The 27,082-nt window shown below is 46.6% G+C and overlaps 1 protein-coding gene across 1 annotated transcript in view; it reads left to right on the top strand.

Annotated features, from left to right (window-relative positions):
• LOC140386461 (sodium channel regulatory subunit beta-1-like) overlaps nt 1-25,064 on the top strand; it is a 95,264-nt gene extending 70,200 nt beyond the window's left edge. The window contains exons 4-6 of the mRNA XM_072468828.1: nt 2,636-2,777; nt 8,855-8,966; nt 23,154-25,064. Coding sequence (XP_072324929.1) covers nt 2,636-2,777; nt 8,855-8,921 — 209 coding nt within the window. The 3' untranslated portion in view covers nt 8,922-8,966; nt 23,154-25,064. The remainder of the gene's footprint in view (nt 1-2,635; nt 2,778-8,854; nt 8,967-23,153) is intronic.
• The last annotated feature ends 2,018 nt before the right edge of the window (nt 25,065-27,082 follow it).

Here is a 27,082-nt window from a genome sequence, read left to right as displayed (position 1 = left end):
TTTCGCAACCCAAAGATTGGCTACATTAAATTGCCCCTGAATTGGAAAAAAACATTGACATTAACGACCAACACCGACATTAAACCTGCCATCCACCCTAAGACTGATCTTCAGCACCTCGCCAAACCTTAACTCCACCAAGAGGCGAACCCTGACCACCAACATCCACCCTAAGCTAGACGCACAACACCTTCCTTTTCCCTCGAAACCCACACTTTCCCTCAATACCTACCCTTTCCCTCAACAACTTCCCTTTCCCTCAATACCCACTCTTTCCCTCAAAGCCTACCCTTTCCCTCAACATCTAACCTCTCTCTTAAGCCTACGATAATCCTGGACCAGATCCCAACAGTGTCTAGGATACTGGACAGAAACCCCAATATTTTATTTTAATTTTGTAAGACTGTGAGGAAAGGATACCTTGCTCCAGGAGTGATTTCACAAAGAAATAGGGATATGGTTTATTAAAACAAACTTTATTACTAACACAGTATTAAAATATCTTTGATAACGCACACACTAACCCAGGTTTTTAACCCTTACTGCACCAATTACACATAATACAATATTTATGAAATTCCTACATTCATCACAACACCTACCCATTCCTTCAACACCTACATTTTCCCTCAACACCTACCTATTCCCTCAATACCTACCCTTTCCCTCAACACCTACATGCTCCCTCATGCTGCACAAGTGCCAGGCAATGACCATCTCTAACAAGAGACAATCTAACCATCGTCCCTCGATATTGAATGGAACTACTATCACTGAATCCACCACTATCAATTTCTGGGGGTTACCATGAACCGGAATCGGATCCGGGTCCTCGGCATTGTGATGCATATGTGCTAACCATTGCGTCGTCATTTTGCCCAGTTCAAAACAATCCTAATCCTAAACATCCTAAACCCAATCCTGACCCGAAATTGAATCCTAATCTTAACCCCAATCCTAACTGTAAACACAATCCTGATCCTAAACAAAATCCTGATTCTAAACATAATCCTAATCTGAAACACAATCTCAATCCCAAACACAATCCTCATCCCAAACACAAGCCTAATCCTAAACATAATCCTAATCCTAAATTCAATCCCAATCCTGAACACAATCCTAAATCTAATTATAACCCTAAACACGATCCTGATCCTAAACACAATCTTGATCCTAACTAAATCTTCATAGAATTTACAGTGCAGAAGGAGGCCATTCGGCCCATCGAGTCTGCACCGGTCCTTGGAAGGAGCACCCTACTTAAGACCACACCTCCACCCTATCCCCGTAACCCAGTAAATCCCACCTAACCTTTTTGGACATTAAGGGCAATTTAGCATGGCCAATCCACCTAGCCTGCACATCTTTGGACTGTGGGAGGAAACCGGAGCACCCGGAGGAAACCCACGCACACACGGGGAGAACGCGCAGACTCCGCACAGTGACCCAAACTGGGAATAGAGCCTGGAGCTGTGAAGCAGCAGTGCCAACCACTGTGCTACTGTGCCACCCATCCTAAACACAATCTTGATCCTAAACCCAATCCTAATCCTGAACCCAATCCTGATCCAAAACACAATCCCAATCCTAAACGCAATCTCAATCCTAAACACAATGCTAATCCGAAAGACAATCACAATCCTAAACATAATCATAATCCTAAATCCAATTTTAATCCTAAACACAAATCTGATCCTAAACACAATCCTAATCTGAAACACGCTCCTGATCCTAAACACAATCCTTGGGTGCGATTCAGCAGACTGAAAAGTCCCAGCAGTTTTTAATCCCCTGTTGGGGGTTATTAGCTGTGTGTTTCTCAGTTTCCAAGGTGCCATGGTGCCAGGTGTAGTGGGAGTGCCAGGGTGCCACAGTGCCCTGTCCCTGACCACCCTGGGTCTCCAATGAGGTGTTGTTACATCTGGTCCACGTTTGTGTAGAGCAATACTAAATGGCACCCTGGCGAGGTCTCTCAGGCTCGGTCGCTGAGTACCGGGCGCTATTAGGCTCATTTAAGTATGCCCGAATTCAGGCTCTCGAGCGAGTCCACTGTTGCACGCAGCTTCGTGCCGGGCGCAACCGAGTCGCTGAATCATGCCCCTTAATCTAACCTCAATCTTATTCCTTAATCCACTACTAATCCTAAACACAGTCCTGATCCTAAACACAATCCTGATCCTATACACAATCCTGATCCTCAACACAATCCTGATCCTATACACAATCCTGATCCTATACACAATCTTGATCCTAAACACAATCCTGATCCTAAACACAATCCTGACCCTAAACACAATCCGAAACCCAATCGCAGTCCTAATTCTAAACGCACTCCTATTCTGACCCAGCCCTGATCCGAAACACACTTGTGATTCTATACCCACTCCTGATGCTAAACCACCATGAGTTTAAAGGTCACTTCTTACTCCAAACAAGCCAGTTTTTAACTCTAACATCAAATGGCAGATTAGAAAGTTAAATTGAATTCATGGAGGACGTGAACAGAAGTTGTACTTTTGCTTATGAGCAAAAACAAAACCCACAAGCACTTCTAGCTGATGCCTGATTTGATGGTGATTGGGGTGATTTTCTGACCTGGTAATTTTTATTTGAAACACGTTCTGTTTTTATCCAGAGAACCGGAAACTAGCATCCATCATTGGCGAAATTATGATGTACTTTCTGAATGTAGTCCTGACATTGTGGCTGTTTGCAGAGATGCTTTACTGCTATAAGAAGATAGCTGCAGCTGGGGAGGAAGCTATTCAAGAAAATGCGTGAGTATCAAACTGACATTAAGTATGTTACCTCGGGGGTGGCACGTGGCACAGTGGTTAGCACTGCCACTTTCTGCGCTGAGGACCCGCGGTCGAATCTGGGTTGATAGGAATTGGCACTAAATTGACAAGGTGGCACATCTGTGAACCAAGTTTTATCCGCAAGGCCATGTTGGTTTTGTTATTTACAACACAGAATGAGGCCATTCAGTCCATTGTGTCCGCACCGGCTCCCAAAAGAGCAATCTAGCTAGTCCCATTCTGCAGCCCTATCTCCGTAGCCCTCTGAATTGACCCCTTTCAAATATGTATCCAGCTCTCTTTTGAAACCTCCTATGGAATCCTCCTCCATCACCACTCTCCCAGGCAGAGCATTCCAAACCCCAACAACTCTCTGAGTTAAAGAGGTTTCTCCTCATCTCACGTCTAGTTCTCTTGCTGACCATCTTGAAATTGTGACTTCATAGTCACTGACACACCAACTAGTGTCTAGGGGCTGGTCTAGCACAGTGGGCTAAACAGCTGGCTTGTAATGCAGAACAAGACCAGCAGCGTGGGTTCAATTCCCGTTCACAGCCTCCCTGAACAGGTGCCGGAATGTGGTGACTAGGGTTTTTTCACAGTAACTTCATTGAAGCCTACTTGTGACAATAAGCGTTTTTTATTATTATTATTAGTGGAAACAGAATATTCTTCTTTACCCTTGTCAAAATTGTTCATAATTTTGAACACTTCAATAAGTTCACCTCTTAATCTACACTGCCATGTGGGGCCTTGTTGAACACCTTCTCGCAGTCCATGTGGAATTTTCACATTCTCCCTGTATCTGTGGGTCTCACCCCCACAACCCAAAAAGATGTGCAGGGTAGGTGAACTGACCATGCTAAATTGCCCCTTAATTGGAAAAAAGAATTTATAAAATGTATTTTAAAACATTAATGTACACAACGTCCACTGCACTACCTTCATCAACCCTTCTTTATTAAAAAATATTTTTATTGGTTTTCATTTGTATTTGTAACAACAAGGAAAGTGACACAACGAAAAAAGGAAAATAAGCAGGTCTGAATACATAGAAAACATATACACAGACGAGGCATATTAACATTAATCGCTTGTTACAACTGTACTATAACTATATACATATTGCCCCATGGTATTAAAACATATCAGGGGTGTGCTTGAGGCCACCAAGATGTCTCCTGTTGTTGTTCGTCATGGACTTTCTTTCTCTCGGTACCCTTTGGTCTCTCTGCACCTGCTTCCCTTGCTCCCTCCCCCCTTTCCCCCACCATCCCCCTTTTCCTACCACCCCCCTTTCTTCTTGTCGTGTTAGGTACTCTGGTCTAACACTGGCTGCAACTGGATGCAGCATAGATCACAAAGATACTCCAGACCTTGAAGTTAGTTCAATCAGGTTTATTGAACTAATAGCACAGTTAGCACAGTTCTCTGTGAGTTCGGCTCTCTGCTAAATTAAGTGTGGTTATTCTGTCTGACTGAACCAGACTAGCTCTTAGCCACATGGTGGAGGTGTGAGAATGTAACAACACCCTTGACTGACTCTCTAGATGTTCATCAGTGGAAAGAGGCGGAGTGTGAGTGCCTCGTGTCTTTTATAGTCAGATCCCTCCCCTGAGTGTCCTGCCTGCTTATTGGTCATGTCCTGTTCTCTGTGTCCATTAGCTGCTTGTCTGTATATCATTGTGTGTGTGTCTGCATATCTTTCCCTTTGTCCGGTTCATTTCCCCCTCCCTGTCCCCCTCCTCTCACTTATGGGTCGCTGGTCTCGAGCAGGTCCTCAAGCAGGCTGGTAAATTGCTTCCATGTATTGCGGAAACCTCCCGATTCTCTGATGGTGAATTTTATCTTCTCCAATTTGAGGAATTCTCCTAAGTCAGGCAGCCAGACTGTGGCCTTGGGTGGCACTGCTGATCATCAGCTGAGCAGGAGTCTCCGGTGGGCGATCAGGGAGGCATAGACTAGAGCGTCTGCCCCTCTCCCCATAAAGAGCTCTGGCTGTTCCCATACCCCGACAACTGCCACTAGCAGACATGGCTTCACTCTCACCCCTACAGCCTTGGACATGGCCTCATAAAATGTGGTCCAGTACCCAACACGTCTGGGATAGGACCAGAATATGTGGGTGCGGTTGGCCGGGCCTCCCTGGCACCACTGACATTTGTCTTCCACCTTCAGGACCTTGTCAAACGCCTTGCTAAAATCCATCCTTGCATGTTCTGGTCAAGTGCACCCTGTGCACTACCTTTAGCTGCGTTAGGCAGCCCTGCGCATGAGGAGGTGGAATTTGCCCTATGTAGTGCTTCGATCCAGAGCCCTGCCCCTATCTCCATGTCCAGCTCCCCATCCCACTTTTCCAGTGTCTCGTCAAGCGGGGCCCTTATCTCTTCTAGCAGTTGTCTGTACATGTCAGCGCAGTTACTGTTCCCTACTTCATCCAATGTCAGATGTCTGTCCAGTAGGATGTGTCCGGATAGCTGGGGGAATGTTGCGGAGCTCCTGAGTTGCAAGTACCGGAGCTTGTTCCCTTTAGGGAGCTGGAGCTTGTCTATTAGTTCCCCAGAGTCACTACTCTGCTGTCCACGTAAAGGTCACCTACCGCTAATACCCTTGTCCTGTATCTATTTTTTAAAGGAGGCGTCATTTGTTGTGGGGGTGAATTTATGGTATTTGCAGATGGAGGCCATGGTGGTCATTGCACCCAGGTTGAAACAGTGCCTGAGCTGATTCAAAGTCTTTAGCCTGGAGACTACCATCGGGCTTCTTGAGTACTTGGCTGTGGGGAAATGGGAGTGGGGCCATGGCCTGTGTCCGGAGGGACCTCCCTCTTCAAGTTGTCCCCTCCATTCGCACCCATTCCGCCTCCGGCTCTCTGATCCACTCCCGTATCCTTTCTCTTGCAGATTGTAGGATTTCTCTCCCCGCCCCCCCCACCCCATACACAGACGGCATGATTAATTTGTCTACTTTGGTGAAGAAGGCCTTGGGGATGAAGGTCGGGAGGGATCTGAACAAGAAGAGGAACCTTGGCAGCACGTTCATTTTGATTGTCTGCACTCTCCCGCCACAGAGAGCGGGAGCGAATCCCACCCCCGCAGATCTCTATTTATCTCTTCCATTTATGGATCTGTGTCCAGTCGTGGGTTATCTGGACGCCGGGGTATTGGAATTTGGTTTGGGCCAACTTGAACGGCAACTTCCTCAGCTCTGATACCCCTCCACCTTGCAGGTTCAGGGGGAAGATTTCACCCTTTCTCAGCTTAAGTTTGCAACCTGAGAAGGCTCCAAACTCCCTTCAGAATTCCATTATGCTGGTTAGGGGGGATTGAGATGTAGAGGAGCATGTCATCAGCATAGAGTGAGACTCAGTGCTCCCCGTCTCCCCTCTGGATGCCTCTCCACCCCTTTGCTGAACTGAAGACAATCACCAGTGGTTCAATTGCCAGAGCAAACAGTAGTGGGAACAACAGGCATCCCTGCCTTGTACCTCTGTGCAGCTGGAAGTATTCAGAGCTGGTGGTGTTCATCTGTATACTTGCCTTTGGAACACAATACAGTAGCTTCACCCAGGAGGTGAACCCTGATCCAAACCCAAATCATTCCAGTAGCTCCATGAGGAATCAATGGAAAATTTCAAAACTGAGATTGATAGATTTTTGATGGGTAGGTATTTTAAGGGTTATGGAACCAAGATGGGTAGATACAGATCATTGATGATCTCACTGAATGGAAGAACAGGCTCAAGAGGCTGAATTTCTTCCTCCTGTTCCTATATTACATTTGGGATGTATTCTGATAGTCTAATACCAATTAATTTGACTGATAAGATTGCAAACAATGGGTGGAATTTTCCAGGCTCTCCTGCTGGGGGGGATCATCCAGGCCTGACAAAGTCACCGGGGATTTGAATGGATCACCGCATCCACCGCTAGAAAACTCACTCAGTGAACATATACTAACCTACAAATTTTCAAAATAGGAGCAGGAGAAGGCCATTCAGCCCCTCAGGCCTGCTCCACCATTCAAGAAAATCATGGCTCACCTGTTTGCATTGAGTTCCACATTCACATCTTCCGGGATAACCTTTGATTCCCTTGTCTAACTAGAATCTATCAACCCTGTTTTCATAGAATTTACAGTGCAGAAGGAGGCCATTCGGCCCATCGAGTCTGCGCCGGCTCTTGGAAAGAGCACCCCACTCAAGGTCAACACCGCCACCCTTTCCCCATAACCCAGTAACCCCACCCAACACTAAGGGCAATTTTGGACACTAAGGGCAATTTATCATGGCCAATCCACCTAACCTGCACATCCTTGGACTGTGGGAGGAAACCAGAGCACCCGGAGGAAACCCACGCACACACAGGGAGGATGTGCAGACTCCACACAGACAGTGACCCAAGCCGAAATCGAACCTGGGACCCTGGAGCTGTGAAGCAATTGTGCTATCCACAAGGCTACCGTGCCGCCCCTGTTATGCCACCCTGGGCAAGTGCACGGTCAATTCCAGCCCCACCTGACCTGGAGTTGCAACACAAGTGAATTATCCAATAATTCTCATAAAAATCGCCAAAATCTTTGGCCTTTGGCTGTCCAATAATTACAGTCACCAGGTTTGTAAATGTAAACACAATTACTGTTTATTTATAACAGGAAGAAAGATGAAATATGCAGTAAATACAGCTGTAGCTAAATACAACAAGCAAGCTAATCTATGCCTTTAACTGCCCCACCCTCTACCCACACATGCAAGTCAGACAAACACAGAGGGATGGATAATAAGGGTTGGTAAAAATAATAAAGATTAAGGTAAAAAGGTAAGTGTCCTTAGTTCAGATGGTGGGTTATTATGTTTTCACGGTATGAGTGTGGATTAAAGACTCTGGTTCATAGTCTGTAACGATCTTCCTGACAGTCAGCAATATCTTACTTTCAGCTTTTCCATAAGCGGCCCCTGGTTTCACATCAGCCTGTTCTGCAGAGCGAGTTATCAGATTTTGGGTTCTGCTTGCATCAGCCTTTTCTGCAGAGAGAGTAGGTTCCCACAGTGGCTCTTTGGTGAGAATTTGCAGGTTAATTTTGGAGAAAACAGAGTGGGAAAAAGAGAGGTCTTCTCTCTTAGCTGCCAAACCGAAACTAAAGTTTGCTTGGTCTCCGAAGCATTTCAGTGGGATCAGATCCAATCACCACCTGTTACCTGGCAGAGCACTGTCTTTCAGGCCAATTCATCGGCCACCAGCCAAATCAGTCAAACATGGCTCCTTTTGCTTGAATTAAAGATACATGCTGCCTGAAAGACATATGCCCATAAATCATCCATGGATCAAAAATGTAACGACAAAATACAAGAAAGGGAAAATAAGGGAATAAACAGGAACAAACAGAAAGGACTCTGATGACCTTTACCTGATAAAATATTCAATGACCCCCCGGCCTCCACCACCTTCTGAGGCAGAAAGTTCCAAACTCATACAACCCTCTGAGAAAGATTTCTCCTCATCATGTCCTAAAGGGGCAACCTCTAATTTTCAAACAGTTTCCCCTAGTTGTGGAAAATACTGGTAATTGTAATACTTTGCCATTTTGGTTCCAGAAATATTTGCAAGTTACCTGATTACCTTTATTTTTAACTTATAAAATGCATTTGTTGTTTGAGCCTGAGCATATAATTTGATGTCAAACTGCACAGGAGAGATCAAGAGTTCCCAATATTACTCCCACTGTGATGTGATGAAACCAGGGTATATTATCCTTGAGGTTGTTAACTTGCATGTTTTAGTACGCTGACTGCACAGGATGGAAGTGAAGTAACTTTAATTACCTGGAAAATGTTTTTTAAAATTATTCTCCTTTGCGATGTGGGCATCACAGGCAAAACAAGAAACAGGTGCATTTACCCTTGTTCAAAAGGTAGACTAATGGAAAATACAGAACTCCAACTAGAAGTTGGAATAAGTTGCAATTCACATTTACAAATCTATATGAAGTGTTGTGTTCATACTGACTTACTGTAGCTTTTTGGTAAGTGTTGTGTGATGTTCTGCTTTTTCACACAGATCGGACTACTTGGCGATCACTTCAGAAAGCAAGGAGAACTGTACAGGGGTACAAGTGGAGGATTAGCATCAGTCAGGCAACATCACAGCTACTGATTCTTTTTAAACATATGTATGTAGAGAAGAAAAGACTACAATTTAAAGAATGCAACTGGAATAGAGACATTAATTTATAGAACCTTATCACACTTGTAGAGGACACTTGTACAGTTTCCATGCTGTAAACATTTATGACTTTGTGACATTCTAAAAGTTCTCCCACTCAAAATAGTTTTCTCAAGTTCATTTTGTTCTTTTATTTGGACCCATTTTCTCACAGCAAAGTCTCACCAACAGTAGCTGTACAAAATGGGCTCATGGTGCCACAGTGGTTAGCACTGCTGCATCACAGCTCCAGGGACCTTGGTTCAATTCCGGCCTCGGGCGACTGGCTGTGTGGAGTTTGAACTTTTTTCCGTGTCTGCATGGGCTTCCTCCGGGTGCTCCGGTTTACTCCCACAGTCCAAAGGTTGATTGGCCATGCTAAATTGTCCCTTAGTGTCCAAAAGGGTAGGTCGGGTTACTGGGTTATGGGGATAGGGCAGAGGCGTGGCCTTAAGTAGGTTGCTCTTTCCAAGGGTCAGTGCAGCCTTGATGGGCTGAATGGCCTCCTTCTGCACTGTAGTGATTCTATCAAAAATGGCCATAGAATCTGTTTCATGCCAGTGCTTGAGGGATGAATCTGATGTTTTGGATATCATAGCTCTACACCTGAAGGATAGCACCTCCAACAATGCCGCACTCCCTCGGAGCTGAACTATACATCAATTTCAATTAGAACTCACGAGCTGGAGCTGGTTCTGAATCTGAGATGAGAGTGTGAGCAGTAGAACTAAGCTGAGTTCTCATTTATATCACCAAAAATAGACTGTGTTAGCAGCAAAGAAATAATAACCAGAAGTCACAGTGACCTAACTTCAACTGATCTCTTCACTCAGGTATCCGCAATGATGTTCTGTTTTCTCAGCAGTAATCCGCTAGTGATCTAGTCAACGTTCCTTCATCAATCACAGAAAAAATTGTTTGGTGCCCTTATTCCTGTGTTGTGTAGCATTGCTCCCTGTCTGTCACCACATAACAATTATTGCAACTAATTCTGAATATTAGAAGTACATGCTTATTGCAAGAGTTCTTCATTCTCTTTTTAAAAAAAAAATATGTTTATTCAAATTTTTCCAACAAAATTTTTTTAACAAACAAACCCGCCCATAACAAAAAGAAGAAAGAACACAAACACCACAATCAAAAATAATAAACTACTTATACATTGGGTTTCTCCCGCATATATTAACCCCCCCATATGACATTCAAAAGTGCCCTTGGTGAAGCCCCCCCCCACCCACTCAAATACCCCCCCGAAAGAGACCCACCCCTGGGTTGCTGCTGCTGCTGACCTCCTCCTAGCGCTCCGCGAGATAGTCTAGGAACGGTTGCCACTGCCTGAAGAACCCCTGCACAGACCCTCTCAAGGCAAACTTTATCCTCTCCAGCTTAATGAACCCTGCCATGTCATTTATCCAGGCTTCCACACTGGGGAGCTTCGCATCCTTCCATAATAGTAAGAACCTCCGCCGGGCTACCAGGGACGCAAAGGCCAGGATACCGGCCTCTTTCGCCTCCTGCACTCCCGGCTCGTCCGTTACCCCAAATATTGCCAACCCCCAACTCGGCTTGACCTGGACTTTCACCACCTTGGACATAGTCCTCGCGAAACCCCTCCAGAACCCATCCAGTGCCGGGCACGAGCAGAACATGTGGACGTGATTCGCCGGGCTTCCAGAGCACCGCCCACATCTGTCCTCCACCCCAAAGAACCTACTCAACATCGCCCCTGTCATATGCGCTCTGTGAGTAACCTTAAATTGTATTAGGCTGAGCCTGGCGCAAGAGGAAGAGGAGTTAACCCTACTCAGGGCATCAGCCCACAGACCCTCATCAATCTCCTCCCCAAGCTCCTCCTCCCACTTGCCCTTTAGTTCCTCTACCGAAACCTCCTCCTCTTCTTTCATCTCTTGCTAGATCGCCGAAACCTTGCCCTCTCCGACCCATACACCCAAAATCACCCTGTCCTGAATCCTCTGTGCCGGGACCAACGGGAATTCCCTCACCTGCCGCCTCACAAACGCCCTCACTTGCATATACCTGAACGCATTTCCCGGGGGAAACCCAAACTTCTCCTCCAGCGCCCCAAGGCTTGCAAACGTCCCATCTATAAACAGGTCCCCCATTCTTTTGATCCCTGCCCGATGCTAGCTCTGGAACCCCCCATCCATCCTTCCTGGGACGAACCGATGGTTCTCCCGAATCGGGGACCAAACCGAGGCTCCCACCACGCCCCTATGCCGTCTCCACTGCCCCCAGATCTTCAACATTGCCGCCACCACCGGACTCGTGGTGTACCTTGTCGGCGAGAGCGGCAGCGGTGCCGTCACCAGCGCCCTCAGGCCCGTGCCCCTGCAGGACGCCATCTCCAACCTCTTCCACGCCGCCCCCTCTCCCTCTATTACCCACTTACGGATCATCGCCACGTTGGCTGCCCAATAGTAGCCGCACAGATTCGGCAGCGCCAGCTCTCTCCTGTCCCTGCTACGCTCCAGAAACACCCTCTATACCCTCGGGGTCTTATTTGCCCACACGAAACCCATGATGCTCCTACCTACCCGTTTAAAAAAGGCCTTGGTAATCATAATGGGAAGGCACTGGAACACAAAGAGATACCTCGGGAGGACCACCATTTTAACCGACTGCACCCTGCCCGCCAGCAAGAGTGGCAGCACATCCCATCTCCTCCATCTGCTCCACCAACCACGTCAAATTGAGCTTGTGCAGGGCCCCCCAGCTCCCAGCCACCTGGATCCCCAAGTACCTAAAGTTCCTTTCCGCCCTCTTCAATGGTAGGTCGTCTATCCTCCTTCCCTGATCCCCTGGATGCACCACAAAGAGTTCACTTTTCCCTACGTTGAACTTATAGCCCAAGAAGTCTCCAAACTCCCTTAGAATCCGCATGACCTCCGTCATCCCCTCCACTGGATCTGCCACATACAGCAACAGGTCGGCCGCATACAGCGACACCCAATGTACCTCACCCCCTCGGACCAACCCCCTCCATTTCCTGGACTCCCTTAGTGCCATGGCCAAAGGCTCAATTGCCAATGCAAACAAGAAGGGGGACAGGGGGCACCCCTGCCTCGTCCCTCGGTACAGTCGAAAGTACTCCGACCTCCGTCGGTTCGTCACTACACTCGCCATCAGGGCTCTGTAAAGGAGCTTAACCCGACTGATAAACCCTCCCCTGAACCCAAACCTACGCAGCACCTCCCAGAGGTACTCCCACTCTACTCGGTCAAAGGCCTTCTCCGCGTCCATAGCTGCCACTATCTCTGCCTCTCCCTCCTCCGATGGCATCATCATCACGTTTAAGATCCGCCGCATGTTAGTGTTTAATTGCCTGCCCTTTACGAATCCCGTCTGGTCCTCATGGATGACTCCCGGGACACAGTCCTCGATCCTCGTGGCCAGCACTTTTGCCAGCAACTTTGCATCCACATTGAGGAGCGAGATCGGCCTGTATGATCCACATTGCAGTGGGTCCTTGTCCGGCTTTAGGATCAAAGAAATTGTCGCTTCCAACATTGTCGGGGGCAGGGTCCCCTCCTTTCTTGCCTCATTAAAGGTCCTCACCAGTAGCGGGGCCAACAGGTCTACGTACTTCCTGTAGAACTCCACCGGGAATCCGTCCGGTCCCGGGGCCTTCCCCGCCTGCATACTCCCCAAACCCTTGCTCAGCTCCTCCAGACTCCCCAAACCCTTGCTCAGCTCCTCCAGCCGAATTGGTGCCCCCAAACCAGCCACCTCCTGCTCCTCCACCCTTGGGAATCTCAGTTGATCTAGGAATCGTCTCATCCCCTCTTCCCCCGCTGGGGGCTGGGATCTGTACAGCTCTTCATAAAAGGCCTTAAATACCTCGTTTATTTTCGTCGCACTCCGAAACGTGGCTCCCCTTCCATCTTTGACTCCCCCTATTTCCCTCGCTGCCATCCTCTTACGGAGCTGGTGTGCCAGCATCTGACTAGCCTTTTCCCCATACTCGTAGGTCGTCCCCTGCGCTTTCCTCCACTGTGCCTCCGCCTTCCCTGTGGTCAACAGGTCAAACTCCGTCTGGAGCCGTCGTCTTTCCCCAAGTAATCTTTCCTCTGGGGCCTCTGCGTATCTCCTGTCCACTCTCAAAATCTCCCCCACTAACCTCTCCCTTTCCATGCCCTCTGTCTTCTCCCTGTGAGCCCTAATGGAGATTAGCTCTCCCCTGACCACCGCCTTCAACGCCTCCCATACCACCCCTACCCGCACCTCCCCGTTGTCGTTGGCCTCCAAGTACCTTTCGATACACCCCCTCACCTTCCCACACACCACCTCGTCCGCCAGCAGTCCCACATCCAGCCGCCACAACGGGCGTTGGTCCCGCTCCTCCCCCAGCTCCAGTTCCACCCAGTGCGGGGCATGGTCCGAAACGGCTATAGCCGAATACTCCGTCCCCTCCACCCTCGGGATGAGCACCCTACCCAGAACAAAGAAATCTATCCGGGAGTAGGCTTTGTGTACATGGGAGAAGAAAGAAAATTCCCTGGCCTGCGGCCTTGCAAACCGCCATGGGTCCACTCCCCCCATCTGATCCATAAACCCCCCAAGTACCTTGGCCGCCGCCAGCCTCTTTCCAGTCCTTGATTTGGAGCGGTACAGTGCTGGATCCAACACTGTATTGAAGTCCCCTCCCATTATCAGGCCTCCTATCTCCAGGTCCGGAATGCGCCCCAACATGCGCTTCATGAATCCTGCATCATCCCAGTTCGGGGCGTATACGTTTACCAACACCACCCATGTCCCTTGCAGCCGACCGCTCACCATTACATATCGCCCTCCATTGTCCGCTACAATAGTCTTGGCCTCAAATGACACCCGCTTTCCCACCAATATTGCCACCCCTCTATTCTTCGCGTCCAGTCCCGAGTGGAATACCTGTCCTACCCATCCCTTTCTTAACCTGACCTGGTCCGCCACCTTCAGGTGAGTCTCGTGGAGCATGACCACGTCCGCCTTCAGCCCCTTTAAGTGCGCGAACACTCGAGCCCTCTTCACCGGCCCATTCAGGCCCCCCACATTCCACGTTACCAGCCGGATTGGAGGGGCTCTCACCCCCCCCCCCCCCACCCTCCCCCCCCCCCCCCCCCCCCCACCCTCCCCCCCCCCCCCCCCCCCGCCGACTAGCCATCTCCTTTTCTGGGCCAGTCCCGTGTCCACGCCTCCCTCACCCTCCAGTCCCCCAAACGGGGGACCCCCGTCCCGACCACCTCTTCTGTGTCCCATTCCCTTTCGGCCAGTGCAGCAGCAACCCTTTATCCCCCCCCTTCCCCCCTCCCCTCCCCCCCGCTAGACCCCTGTCTAGCTTTTTTGCTCCCCCCATGTCACTCCCGTAAGTCAGCTGACGCCTGCTGACCCCGGCTTCCCCCGCCGTCCCATTGACCTCCCCGTGTGGGAGTCTCCCAATCAATATGCATTCCTTCGTTCCCCTTCCCGCCTTTCTTCCCGCGCGCGGGGAAAAAACCCCGCACTTTCCAAAGCCTGCTCTGCCCCTCTGGCGCAGCTCCTGTCGCGGCCTTGTCTCTCTCCCCCAGCCCATGTAACATTTCCTGCGCGTGATTGACCCCCTTTTTACAACAACCATCACACATCAAACCTCAAACATCCCTCCCACCCTCACAAACCCTCAGTTAGAGTCCAACTTTTTGGCTTGTACAAAGTTCCACGCCTCTTCAGGCGTTTCGAAGTAATAGTGTTGGCCCTTGTATGTGACCCACAGTCGCGCTGGCTGCAGCATTCTGAATTTCACTTCTTTCCGGTACAACGCCGCTTTGGCCCGGTTGAAACCCCCTCTCCGCTTTGCAACCTCCGTGCTCCAGTCCGGGTATATTCGGATCTCTGCATTGTCCCACTTACTGCTCCGCTCCTTCTTGGCCCATCTCAGGACCCACTCTCTGTCCGTGAACCGGTGAAACCTAACCACCATCGCCCTTGGCGGCTCATTTGCCTGGGGCTTCCTCGCCAGCACCCGATGTGCCCCTAACCCGTCGTGCCGATCATCGCCTCGAGCATCGTGCTCGCATATGCCCCGGCATCGGCCCCCTCCACTCCCTCAGGGAGACCCAGGATCCGCAGATTCTTTCTCCTCGACCTGTTCTCCAGGTCTTCGAGTCTTCCCACCCACCTCTTGTGTAGCGCCTCGTTCTGCTCCACTCTCACCGCCAGGCCCAAGAGCTCATCCTCGTTCTGGCTGACTCTTTTCTGTACCTCCTGGATCTTAACTTCGTGGGCCTTCTGGGTGATCCCGAGTCCTTCAATTGCCGAAAGCATAGGCGGCAACATCTCCTTGCGCATCTCCTCGCGCTGCTCCTCGAAGCAGCGCTTCATGAACTCCTGCAGCTCCCCTTTGTCTCTGGCCGCCATTTCTTTCCCTCGCTTCTCCCGTTGCGCCAGTGCCGCTCCTTTGCCCGTTGCACTTCTGGTCCGTTTCATAGAAGTTGGAGGGGGACCTCTCTCTTCCCTTCCCCACGGGTTGCGTCAAAATAAAGTTCCGTTGGGGCTCTTCTAGCGAGCCCGAAAGTCCGTGGTAGCGGGAGCTGCCGAATCGTGCGGCTTAGCTCCGCATAGCCGCAACCGGAAGTCCCTGCTCCGCTCTTTCTTGGCCCATCTCAAGACACACTCTCTATCCATGAGGCGGTGAAACCACACCACTACAGCCCTTGGCGGCTCGTTGGCCTTGGGTCTCCTTGCCAGGACCCGATGAGCCCCATCAAGCTCCAGGGGGCTCGTGAAGGCTCCCGCGCCCATCAGCGAACTGAGCATCGTGCTCACATATGCCCCGGTATCAGGCCCCTCAACTCCTTCAGGGAGACCCAGAATCCGAAGATTCTTCCTCCTCGACCTATTCTCCAGGTCCTCAAATCTTTCCGCCCACCTCTTGTGCAGCACCTCGTGTGCCTCCACCTTCACCGCCAGGCCCAAGATCCCATCTGAGGCTTTCTGCCGCACCTCCCGGATCGCCGCCCCCTAGGCCCTCAGGTCTCCAATAGCTTCTCAATCGCCGCCTTCATTGGCGCCAGCATTTCTGTCTTCAGCTCCTCAAAGCAGCGTTTAAGAAACTCCTGTTCTTCATTCTCAAGTTATCCGTAGATCAAAGAGAATGGGCCTGATTTTTACCCATGAGATGGGTACTAGGAATTGGGAAAATTCCAGGCTAGACCTGTCCACCTCATGAGAAAGTGCTGCCAAAAGCGGGATCTGCATTGCGGTGAGGGCTGGAATTAGACTAACCACCCTAGGATTGAAGTGGGAGGCAGCCACAGGGGCTGATGGGGGTGGAGGCAGACTGTTTAAAAGGCCTCATTGGTGCTATGGGCCTTTGTCTGAGTTATAATGGTCCTCCAGCCATCATCATTCACACTGACAATGCCTAATCCATGGCAGCTCATGCCCTCACCCACCTCCTTTGGCCTCTCATGCCCCCCCCATGCCAAGGTTTGGCATTTTGCCAGCCACCGATGGCCCTTCATTTCCCTTATGTCAAGCTAACTAATAATAAAAGTGTCAATTATCCAGATCATCTAAAGGACAGGCACTAAATAATGATGGTCATTGGAGAGCCAGAGCAGATACAATAGGCCAAATGGCCTCCTTCTGCGCCATAACAATTCTGTGATTCTGTGACTCTCAAGGCCAGTTGGGAAAGGTGCAACGAATATTGGCCTAGCCATCAAAGCCAACTAATACCCTAACCCTAACCTTAATCCTAACTCTAGCCCTAACCCTAATGAATGACAGCCTAACCAGCCAAGCCGACTAATACCGTAACCCTAAACCTAATGAATTCTGGCGGAGCCAGTGAAGTTGAATAACACCCTAACCCTAAACCTAAACCTAACCCTAATATTAATGACTGCTAGCCTAGCCATCAAAGCCAACTAATACCCTAACCCTAACTCTAACCCGAATGAATACTGGCCTAACTGGCGAAGCTGACTAACACCCAAAACCTAACCCGAATCCTGATGAATTCTGGCCTAGCCAGCAAAGCTTACATCCATTGAATGAATAAAAAATATCCACACTGTAATTACCGCACTAATTATTAATGTATATTTTTTATTGCTCTTATATGAAGTGGCTGGGATTTATGTCAGCGTCTGCCGCTGGGATGTTCTGGTCACACTAAAAGTGAATTGACTCTTGGTTACTGTGCCGCCTCCCCCTGCAGCAACTCATTCCTCAGCGGGCAATATAATCCCTATCTCTATATAATCCCAATATCCATATAATCCCTATCTGTATATAATCCCAATCCGTATATAATCCCGATCTCCATATAATCCCTAGCTGTATATAATCCCAATCCGTATATAATCCCGATCTCCATATAATCCCTATCTGTATATAATCCCGATCTCCATATAATCCCGAACAGTATATAATCCCAATCACCATATAATCCCGATCTCCATATCATCCCTATCTGTATTTAATCCTGATCTTCATATAATTCCAATCCGTATACAATCCCTATCTGTATATAATCCCTCTCTCCATATAATCCCTATCCCTATATAATCCCTATCTGTATATAATCCCAATCTCCATATAATCCCCAACTGTATATAATCCCAATCTCCATATAATCCCTATCCCTATATAATCCCAATCTCCATATAATCCCCATCTGTATATAATCCTGATCTCCATATAATCCCAATCAGTATATAATCCCGATCTCCATATAATCCCTATCTGTATATAATCCCTATCTCCATATAATCCCTATCTCTATATAAACCCTACCTGTATATAATCCCAATCTCCATATAATCCAAATCCGTATATAATCCCTATCTGTATATAATCCCTATCTCCATATAATCCCTATCCCTATCCCAGGGGCTGGTTTAGCACACTAGGCTAATTCGCTGGCTTTTTAAAGCAGACCAAGGCAGGCCAGCAGCACGGTTCAATTCCTGTACCAGCCTCCCCAAACAGGCGCCGGAATGTGGCAACTAGGGGCTTTTCACAGTAACTTTATTGAAGCCGACTTGTGACAATAAGCGATTTTCATTTCATTTTCGATTTCCCTATATAAACCCTACCTGTATATAATCCCGATCTCCATATAATCCCACTCCCTATATAATCCCTATCTGTATATAATCCCTATCCCTATATAATCCCGATCTCCATATAGTCCCTATCTACATATAATACCTATCTGTATATAATCCTGTTCTCCATATAATCCCTATCTGTATATAATCCCAATCTTCATATAACCCCTATCTGCATATAATCCCCATATATATATAATCCCAATCTCCATATAATCCCTATCTGTATATAATTCTGATCTCCATATAATCCCTATCAGTACATAATCCCTATCTCCATATAATCCCTATCCCTATATAATCCCTATCTGTATATAATCCCTATCCCTATATAATCCCTATCTGTATATAATCCCGATCTCCATATAATCCCTATCTATATATAATCCTGATCTCCATATAATCCCTATCTGTACATAATCCCAATCTCCATATAATCCCAATCCGTATATAATCCCTATCTGTATATAATCCCAATCCCCATATAATCCCTATATAGTCCCAATCTCTATCTAATCCCAATCTCTATATAATCCCTATCTGTATATAATCCTGATCTCCATATAATCCCTATCTGTATATAATCCCGATCTCCATATAATCCCTATCTGCATATAATCCCAATCCGTATATAATGCCGATTTCCATATAATCTATCTGTATATAATGCCGATCCCATATAATCCCTATCTGTATATAATCCCAATCTCCATATAATCCCTATCTGTATATAATCCCGATCTCCATATAATCCCATTCCCTAGCTAATTCCTATCTCTATATAATCCCTATCCGCATATAATCCCTACGTAATTACTATCCCCATATAATCCCTATCCCTGTATCACCCCAATCCACATGTAATCCCTATCCAATTCCTATCCCCATATAATCCCTATTCCCATATAATTCCTATCACTATATAATCCCTATCCATATATAATCCCAATCCCTATATAATTCCTATCTGTATATAATCCTGATCTCCATATAATCCCTATCTGTATATAATCCCGATCTCCATATAATCCCAATCCGTATACAATCCCGGTTTCCATATAATCCCTATCTGTATATAATCCCGATCTCCATATAATCCATATCCCTATATAATCCCTATCTGTATATAATCCCAATCTGTATATAATCCCTATCCCTATATAATCTTGATCTATACATAATTCCTAGCCCTATATAATCCCTATCTGTATATACTCCCGATCTCTTTATAATCCCTATCTGTATATAATCCCGAAGTCCATATAATACTTTCTGGGGAAGGTGGGACCTCTACAGACAGGATGGTCTACATCTGAACCTGCGGGGCACAAATATCCTGGGGGGGAGATTTGTTAGTGCTCTTTGGGGGGGGTTTAAACTAATGCAGCAGGGGCATGGGAACCTGGATTGTAGTTTTAGGGTAAGGGAGAATGAGAGTATAGAGGTCAGGAGCTCAGATTTGACGTCGCAGGAGGGGGCCAGTGTTCAGGTAGGTGGTTTGAAGTGTGTCTACTTCAATGCCAGGAGTATACGAAATAAGGTAGGGGAACTGGCAGCATGGGTTGGTACCTGGGACTTCGATGTTGTGGCCATTTCGGAGACATGGATAGAGCAGGGACAGGAATGGATGTTGCAGGTTCCGGGGTTTAGGTGTTTTAGTAAGCTCAGAGAAGGAGGCAAAAGAGGGGGAGGTGTGGCGCTGCTAGTCAAGAGCAGTATTACGGTGGCGGAGAGGATGCTAGATGGGGACTCATCTTCCGAGGTAGTATGGGCTGAGGTTAGAAACAGGAAAGGAGAGGTCACACTGTTGGGAGTTTTCTATAGGCCTCCAAATAGTTCTAGGGATGTAGAGGAAAGGATGGCGAGGATGATCCTGGATAAGAGCGAAAGTAATAGGGTAGTTATTATGGGAGACTTTAACTTTCCAAATATTGACTGGAAAAGATATAGTTCGAGTACATTAGATGGGTCGTTTTTTGTACAGTGTGTGCAGGAGGGTTTCCTGACACAGTTTGTTGACAGGCCAACAAGAGGCGAGGCCACATTGGATTTGGTTTTGGGTAATGAACCAGGCCAGGTGTTGGATTTGGAGGTAGGTGAGCACTTTGGGGACAGTGACCACAATTCGGTGACGTTTACGTTAAGGATGGAAAGGGATAAGTATACACCGCAGGGCAAGAGTTATAGCTGGGGGAAGGGAAATTATGATGCCATTAGACGTGACTTGGGGGGGATAAGGTGGAGAAGTAGGCTGCAAGTGTTGGACACACTGGATAAGTGGAGCTTGTTCAAGGATCAGCTACTGCGTGTTCTTGATAAGTATGTACCGGTCAGACAGGGAGGAAGGTGCCGAGCGAGGGAACCGTGGTTTACCAAAGAAGTGGAATCTCTTGTTAAGAGGAAGAAGGAGGCCTATGTGAAGATGAGGTGTGAAGTTTCAGTTGGGGCGATGGATAGTTACAAGGTAGCGAGGAAGGATCTAAAGAGAGAGCTAAGACGAGCAAGGAGGGGACATGAGAAGTATTTGGCAGGAAGGATCAAGGAAAACCCAAAAGCTTTCTATAGGTATGTCAGGAATAAGCGAATGACTAGGGACAGAGTAGGACCAGTCAAGGACAGGGATGGGAAGTTGTGTGTAGAGTCTGAAGAGATAGGCGAGATACTAAATGAATATTTTTTGTCAGTATTCACTCAGGAAAAAGATAATGTTGTGGAGGAGAATGCTGAGCTCCAGGTAAATAGATTAGATGGCATTGAGGTACGTAGGGAAGAGGTGTTGGCAATTCTGGACAGGCTGAAAATAGATAAGTCCCCGGGACCTGATGGGATTTATCCTAGGATTCTCTGGGAGGCCAGGGAAGAGATTGCTGGACCATTGGCTTTGATTTTTATGTCATCATTGGATACAGGAATAGTGCCAGAGGACTGGAGGATAGCAAATGTGGTCCCTTTGTTCAAAAAGGGGAGCAGAGACAATCCCGGCAACTATAGACCGGTGAGCCTCACGTCTGTAGTGGGTAAAGTCTTGGAGGGGATTATAAGAGACAAGATTTATAATCATCTAGATAGGAATAATATGATCAGGGATAGTCAGCATGGCTTTGTGAAGGGTAGGTCATGCCTCACAAACCTTATCGAGTTCTTTGAGAAGGTGACTGAACAGGTAGACGAAGGTAGAGCAGTTGATGTGGTGTATATGGATTTCAGCAAAGCGTTTGATAAGGTTCCCCACGGTAGGCTATTGCAGAAAATACGGAGGCTGGGGATTGAGGGTGATTTAGAGATGTGGATCAGAAATTGGCTAGCTGAAAGAAGACAGAGGGTGGTGGTTGATGGGAAATGTTCAGAATGGAGTTCTGTCACAAGTGGAGTACCACAAGGATCTGTTCTGGGGCCGTTGCTGTTTGTCATTTTTATCAATGACCTAGAGGAAGACGCAGAAGGGTGGGTGAGTAAATTTGCAGACGATACTAAAGTCGGTGGTGTTGTCGATAGTGTGGAAGGAAGTAGCAGGTTACAGAGGGATATAGATAAGCTGCAGTGCTGGGCTGAGAGGTGGCAAATGGAGTTTAATGTAGAGAAGTGTGAGGTGATTCACTTTGGAAGGAAAAACAGGAATGTGGAATATTTGGCTAATGGAAAAGTTCTTGAAAGTGTGGATGAGCAGAGGGATCTAGGTGTCCATGTACATAGATCCCTGAAAGTTGCCACCCAGGTTGATAGGGTGGTGAAGAAGGCCTATGGAGTGTTGGCCTTTATTGGTAGAGGGATTGAGTACCGGAGTCAGGAGGTCATGTTGCAGCTGTACAGAACTCTGGTACGGCTGCATTTGGAGTATTGCGTGCAGTTCTGGTCACCGCATTATAGGAAGGACGTGGAGGCTTTGGAACGGGTGCAGAGGAGATTTACCAGGATGTTGCCTGGTATGGAGGGAAAACCTTATGAGGAATGGCTGATGGACTTGAGGTTGTTTTCGTTAGAGAGAAGAAGGTTAAGAGGAGACTTAATAGAGGCATACAAAATGATCAGAGGGATAGATAGGGTGGACAGTGAGAGCCTTCTCCCGCGGATGGAAATGGCTAGCACGAGGGGACATAGCCTTAAACTGAGGGGTAATAGATATAGGACAGAGGTCAGGGGTAGGTTCTTTACGCAAAGAGTAGTGAGGCCGTGGAATGCCCTACCTGCTACAGTAGTGAACTCGCCAACATTGAGGGCATTTAAAAGTTTATTGGATAAACATATGGATGATAATGGTATAGTGTAGGTTAGATGGCTTTTGTTTCGGTGCAACATCGTGGGCCGAAGGGCCTGTACTGCACTGTATTGTTCTATGTTCTATGTTCTAATACCAATCCCTATATAATCCCTATCTGTATATAATCCCGATCCCATATAATCCCTATCCCTATATAATCCCGATCCCATATAATCCCTATCTGTATATATTCCCGATCTCCATATAATCCCTATCTGTATATAATCCCAATCGCCATACAATCCCTATCTGTATATAATCCCGATCGCCATATAATCCCAAAGCGTATATAATCCCAATCTGTATATAATCCTGATCTCCATATAATCCCTATCCTTATATAATCCCTTTCTGTATATAATCCCGATTTCCATTTAGTCCATATCTGTATATAATCCCGATCTCCATATAACCCCAATCCGTATATAATCCCTATCTGTATATAATCCCAATCCCTATCTAATTCCTATCCCTATATAATCCCTATCCTCATATAATCCCTATGTAATTACTATCCCCATATAATCCCTATCCCTGTATAATGCCGATCCACATGTAATCCCTATCCAATCCCTAGCCCCATATAATCCCTATTCCCATATAATTCCTATCACTATATAATCCCTATCCATGTATAATCTCTATCCCTATATAATCCCTAATATCAGATAACAACTCACGGGTCTCCCGCAGATCATATTAATATTTCCATGTCCCGTTGCTGTAATGTTTTCCATATTTGGAGTTATTAATCAGAAATCATCGCAATAATGATGAATATTTCCTTGTTGTTTGTTTGCAGATGTTGGGAATAGAGAAAAAGGACTTGAAAAATGAAATGGCCATGTGAGTGATCAGCTTCTGACTTCCTGGCGGAGCTAAACTTCATCATCTTGACTTTTTTATGCAACTCAAGTTTCACTTCCAAGAGAATGTTTAAGACATTAAAACAAGCATGTTCGAATGCAAACAATATAGTACTTGACAAGGTCTTCCTAATTTGCCAACCTGCCTAAGCTGTGGCCTTGGAACTGCACTGCAGTGCTCGACAGGATAGCAATCTAGCTGCAACCTTGCAATGCAAGTTTGATTTTTTTTTGTTAAAAACAAATTGATTATGCTACAAAAATGCTTGCAAACATTTGGCCAAAAAAGCAGATTTTTTTTTCTTTTTTTCACAAAGTTACCAGTTAATTCACTGCAGAGTTTTAGGGTCTGTGCAATGTTCTTGTATAAAATGCATTCCTTGCTTGTTGTGCTCTTATGTTAAAGACTTTCACATAATTTGTTCCCTGCTGTATTTGTTCATTCCACACTCTCCACAATCACAGGTGGTTGGTCTGGAATGAGATATAAATAGTAAAGTCAAATAAACAGCACAAACTATAAATCTGAAATAAACCCAAGCCCTGGGAGCAAAAGGCAGGTGAGTGGCTATTGGTAAGAAGACATTTGAGAATTCTTTCCCTGTACCGTTTGGATTTTTCCCAATCCTGAAACCCACTTTTCTCGGATTAGTCCCATTAATCTTTCTGCTGTCCATTTTTGTTTCAATTTCAGTTGATGCCATCCCTCGAAAGCTTCTCGATGAACTTGGGAGCTGTTCTCAAACTATTTAACTTTTCCACACGTTGATCAAAATACTTCCTGCGGAAATAGGCTGCACTTTATCAATTAACAATTAGCTAAAACGCCACACTGAGTCCTACTCAGAAAAAAGCAGGACTGTACCAGGAGATAAGCCACAAACTGAACTTGGTTATTCAGCTGTGGATGTTCTCTACAGGAGAGGAAATCAGCTATATCCCCTGCAGAGACAGGAGTAAGGGATTGTTCCACAACAGCATCTTAATTATTCCTGCACTAACTGATATGCTTTGGAGTTATTGTTAATCGCCCATCCAAGGATATTAGTACTACTAATGTTCCTTAGAACAGGCTCCACGAGTCCAGTTTGGGGATACAGAGATATCTTATTTCTCCTATCTCAGGTCATCTATACACAGACTTCCTACTCTTCTTGCTTGGTTGTAAGTGGGAGCTCGAGGTCCAGATTGCACTCGTTCTCGCTGTCTGGTTACAGATCCTAGTCCTTTACCCAAGCTCACTCGGCATTTTAAATGTGCAGTTATTTCAAATCAAATTCTGAAACTTTTCCAGTCAGGTTGTTGCACTGCTTTGTTTATGCTACGCCCCTTGTGAAACAAGTAGATGCTGCCTCCCAGTCCTGTGGGTGTGCTGTGAGCTCAGCTATAGGATTGTCTACTTAACCCTAAACATTGACAGTTTCTTTACATTATCCAATGGGCAATTGCCCAGAGGGGAGAGTTCAATGTTGCTCGATCATGTTCTCCTGCACAACAAACAATGGTTTAATCTGCAAAACAACATCAAACTTTACTTCTTGTCTGAGTTGGACATCGGAACTGCGATTTTCAGAATCTATATGCAGATTCAAGGCTTGCAATGTGCATATATCTGAATTGTAGACACGTTCTGTGCCTCACAGCATGACTGTGAACTGTCTAGCTTCCCTGAAACTCAAAGGCATCTGGTAACTGCACCTCCGTGAGTGGTGGTTGGGTTAATCCACTCAGGCACCATGATTTGATATGATTGTAAGAAACTGTTTCATTGGAATCCTGGGCCAGACAACCGGTTTCAGAACAAAAACATTTAATTTTCATAACAAAAATAAATGGTGTACAAATCTGCTGTTATATGTTTATTTGACAACGAGGTCAGTGCACAGAGAGCTGACACATTGGATAGATGTGATGTGGAGATGCCAGCGTTGGACTGGGGTGAGCACAGTAAGACGTTTTACAACACCAGGTTAAAGTCCAACAGGTTTGTTTCGATGTCACTAGCTTTCGGAGCGCTGCTCCTTCCTCAGGTGAATGAAGAGGGGAGGGGACAGAATGTAAGAATTCGAGACAGGAGCCCAGTCTGGGGCAGGTATGCAACAGGAGAGTGAAGAGAATGAAAGCAAAGGAGAGGCAGAGTGAAAGAGGGGAGGAAGACAAAGGAAAGTCATCAAAGAGGGGGGAGAGAGGAATAGTGAGCATATTCATGCAAGTGAAATACGTGAAGAGGAAAAGAGGGGTCAAAGGCAAGAAATAGATTTAGGAGCAACAAGGATGGGTTGGAGACAGTAATGAACCAATAGAGGGAGAGAGCCACTGAGACAGAGAGGCAGAGACAAAAAGAGATGGAGAGACAAGGGGGGAAGGAGAGACAATACATGTTAGGTACAGTGGGAGATGACAATTGATTTTGCAAGTCTCTGGTTACCTCAGTCTCCTAGATGAGCATAGTTTCTACAAATTCATCCTATGCAGCACTTTAGGATGAGTTTTGCATCAAAATTGTCAAACAACAGAAGTTTTTGCAGACAGAGAAATGGATGAGAAGAAGGTGGCAGAAAGAGCAAAGGCAAACAGGGTGATAACGTAAGAGTATATATGAGAGTAAGAGAGGGGAAGGTAGGAGAAAGTGGAAGAGCCACGAGAGAGTGATTTACAGTCCCCTTGAAGCCTGTGACAATGTTTGGGGATTTCTATTTTTGTCGGGCATTGCTCCCTGACCACATGCTCAGAGCTGGACTTTCACACATCCTGAGTCCACTTTGCGATCTTCATGATTCAAGATCCTTCTGTCATCTCTGATTTTAAAAAAAATATTCATTGGGATGTGAGTTTTTCAGACAAGGCCAGCATTTGTTGCCCATCCCGAATTGCCCTTGAACTGAATGTCTTGCTCAGTCATTTCCGAGGGCATTTGAAAGTCAACCACACTGCAATTGGTCTGGAGTCACATGTAGGCCAGACTGGGTAAGGATGGCAGATTTCCTTCATTCCCTTCACATTAGTGAACCACATGGGTTTTTACAACAATCGACAATAGTTTCAAGGTCTTCATCAGACTTATAATTTTGCCATCTGCTGTGGTGGGATTAAAACCCAAATTTCTGGAACAATACTGTACAGGAGTCTGCTAAATAAGATAAGAGCCCATGGTGTTAGGGGCAAGGTACTGTCATGGATAGAGGATTGGCTGACTGGCACGAGGCAACGCGTGGGGATAAAGGGGTCTGTTTCAGGATGGCAGCCGGTAACTAGTGGTGATCCGCAGTGGTCAGTGTTGGGACCACATCTAATCATGATATACATTAATGATCTGGACAAAGGAACTAAGGGCATTGCTGCTACGTTTGCAGATGATACAAAGATATGTAGAGGGTAAAGGTAGTATTGAGGAAGCAGGGAGGCTGCAGAAGGATCTGGACAGGCTAGGAGAGTGGGCAAAGAAGTGGCAGATAGAATACAATGTGTAACAGTGTGAGGTTATGCATTTAGGTAGGAAGAATAGAGGCATAGATGGGTTTGTGGAGTGGGCGATAAAGTGGCAGATGGTATTTAACACAGAGAAGTATGAGGTCCTGCATTTAGGGAGGTCAAACAGTTATAGGGAGTACACAATAAATGGAATACACTAAGAGGAGCAGGTGAAGTGAGAGATCTTGGCGTTCAAGTACACATGTCCCTAAAGGCTGCAGTTCAAGTAGACATGGTTGTAAAGAAAGCATATGGAATGTTCACCTTCATTGGCAGAGGTATAGAATATAAAAGTAAGGATATGATGTTGGAATTGTATAAAACACTGGTGAGGCCACAACTGGAGTTCAATATGCAGTTTTTGGGGCAGCACGGTGGCACAGTGGTTAGCACA

This window comes from Scyliorhinus torazame, chromosome 12 (genome assembly GCF_047496885.1).
Source record: "Scyliorhinus torazame isolate Kashiwa2021f chromosome 12, sScyTor2.1, whole genome shotgun sequence".
Lineage (NCBI taxonomy): Eukaryota > Metazoa > Chordata > Chondrichthyes > Carcharhiniformes > Scyliorhinidae > Scyliorhinus > Scyliorhinus torazame.
Note: the sequence above shows the minus strand (reverse complement) of the source record. Positions and strands in the feature narration are given on the sequence as shown.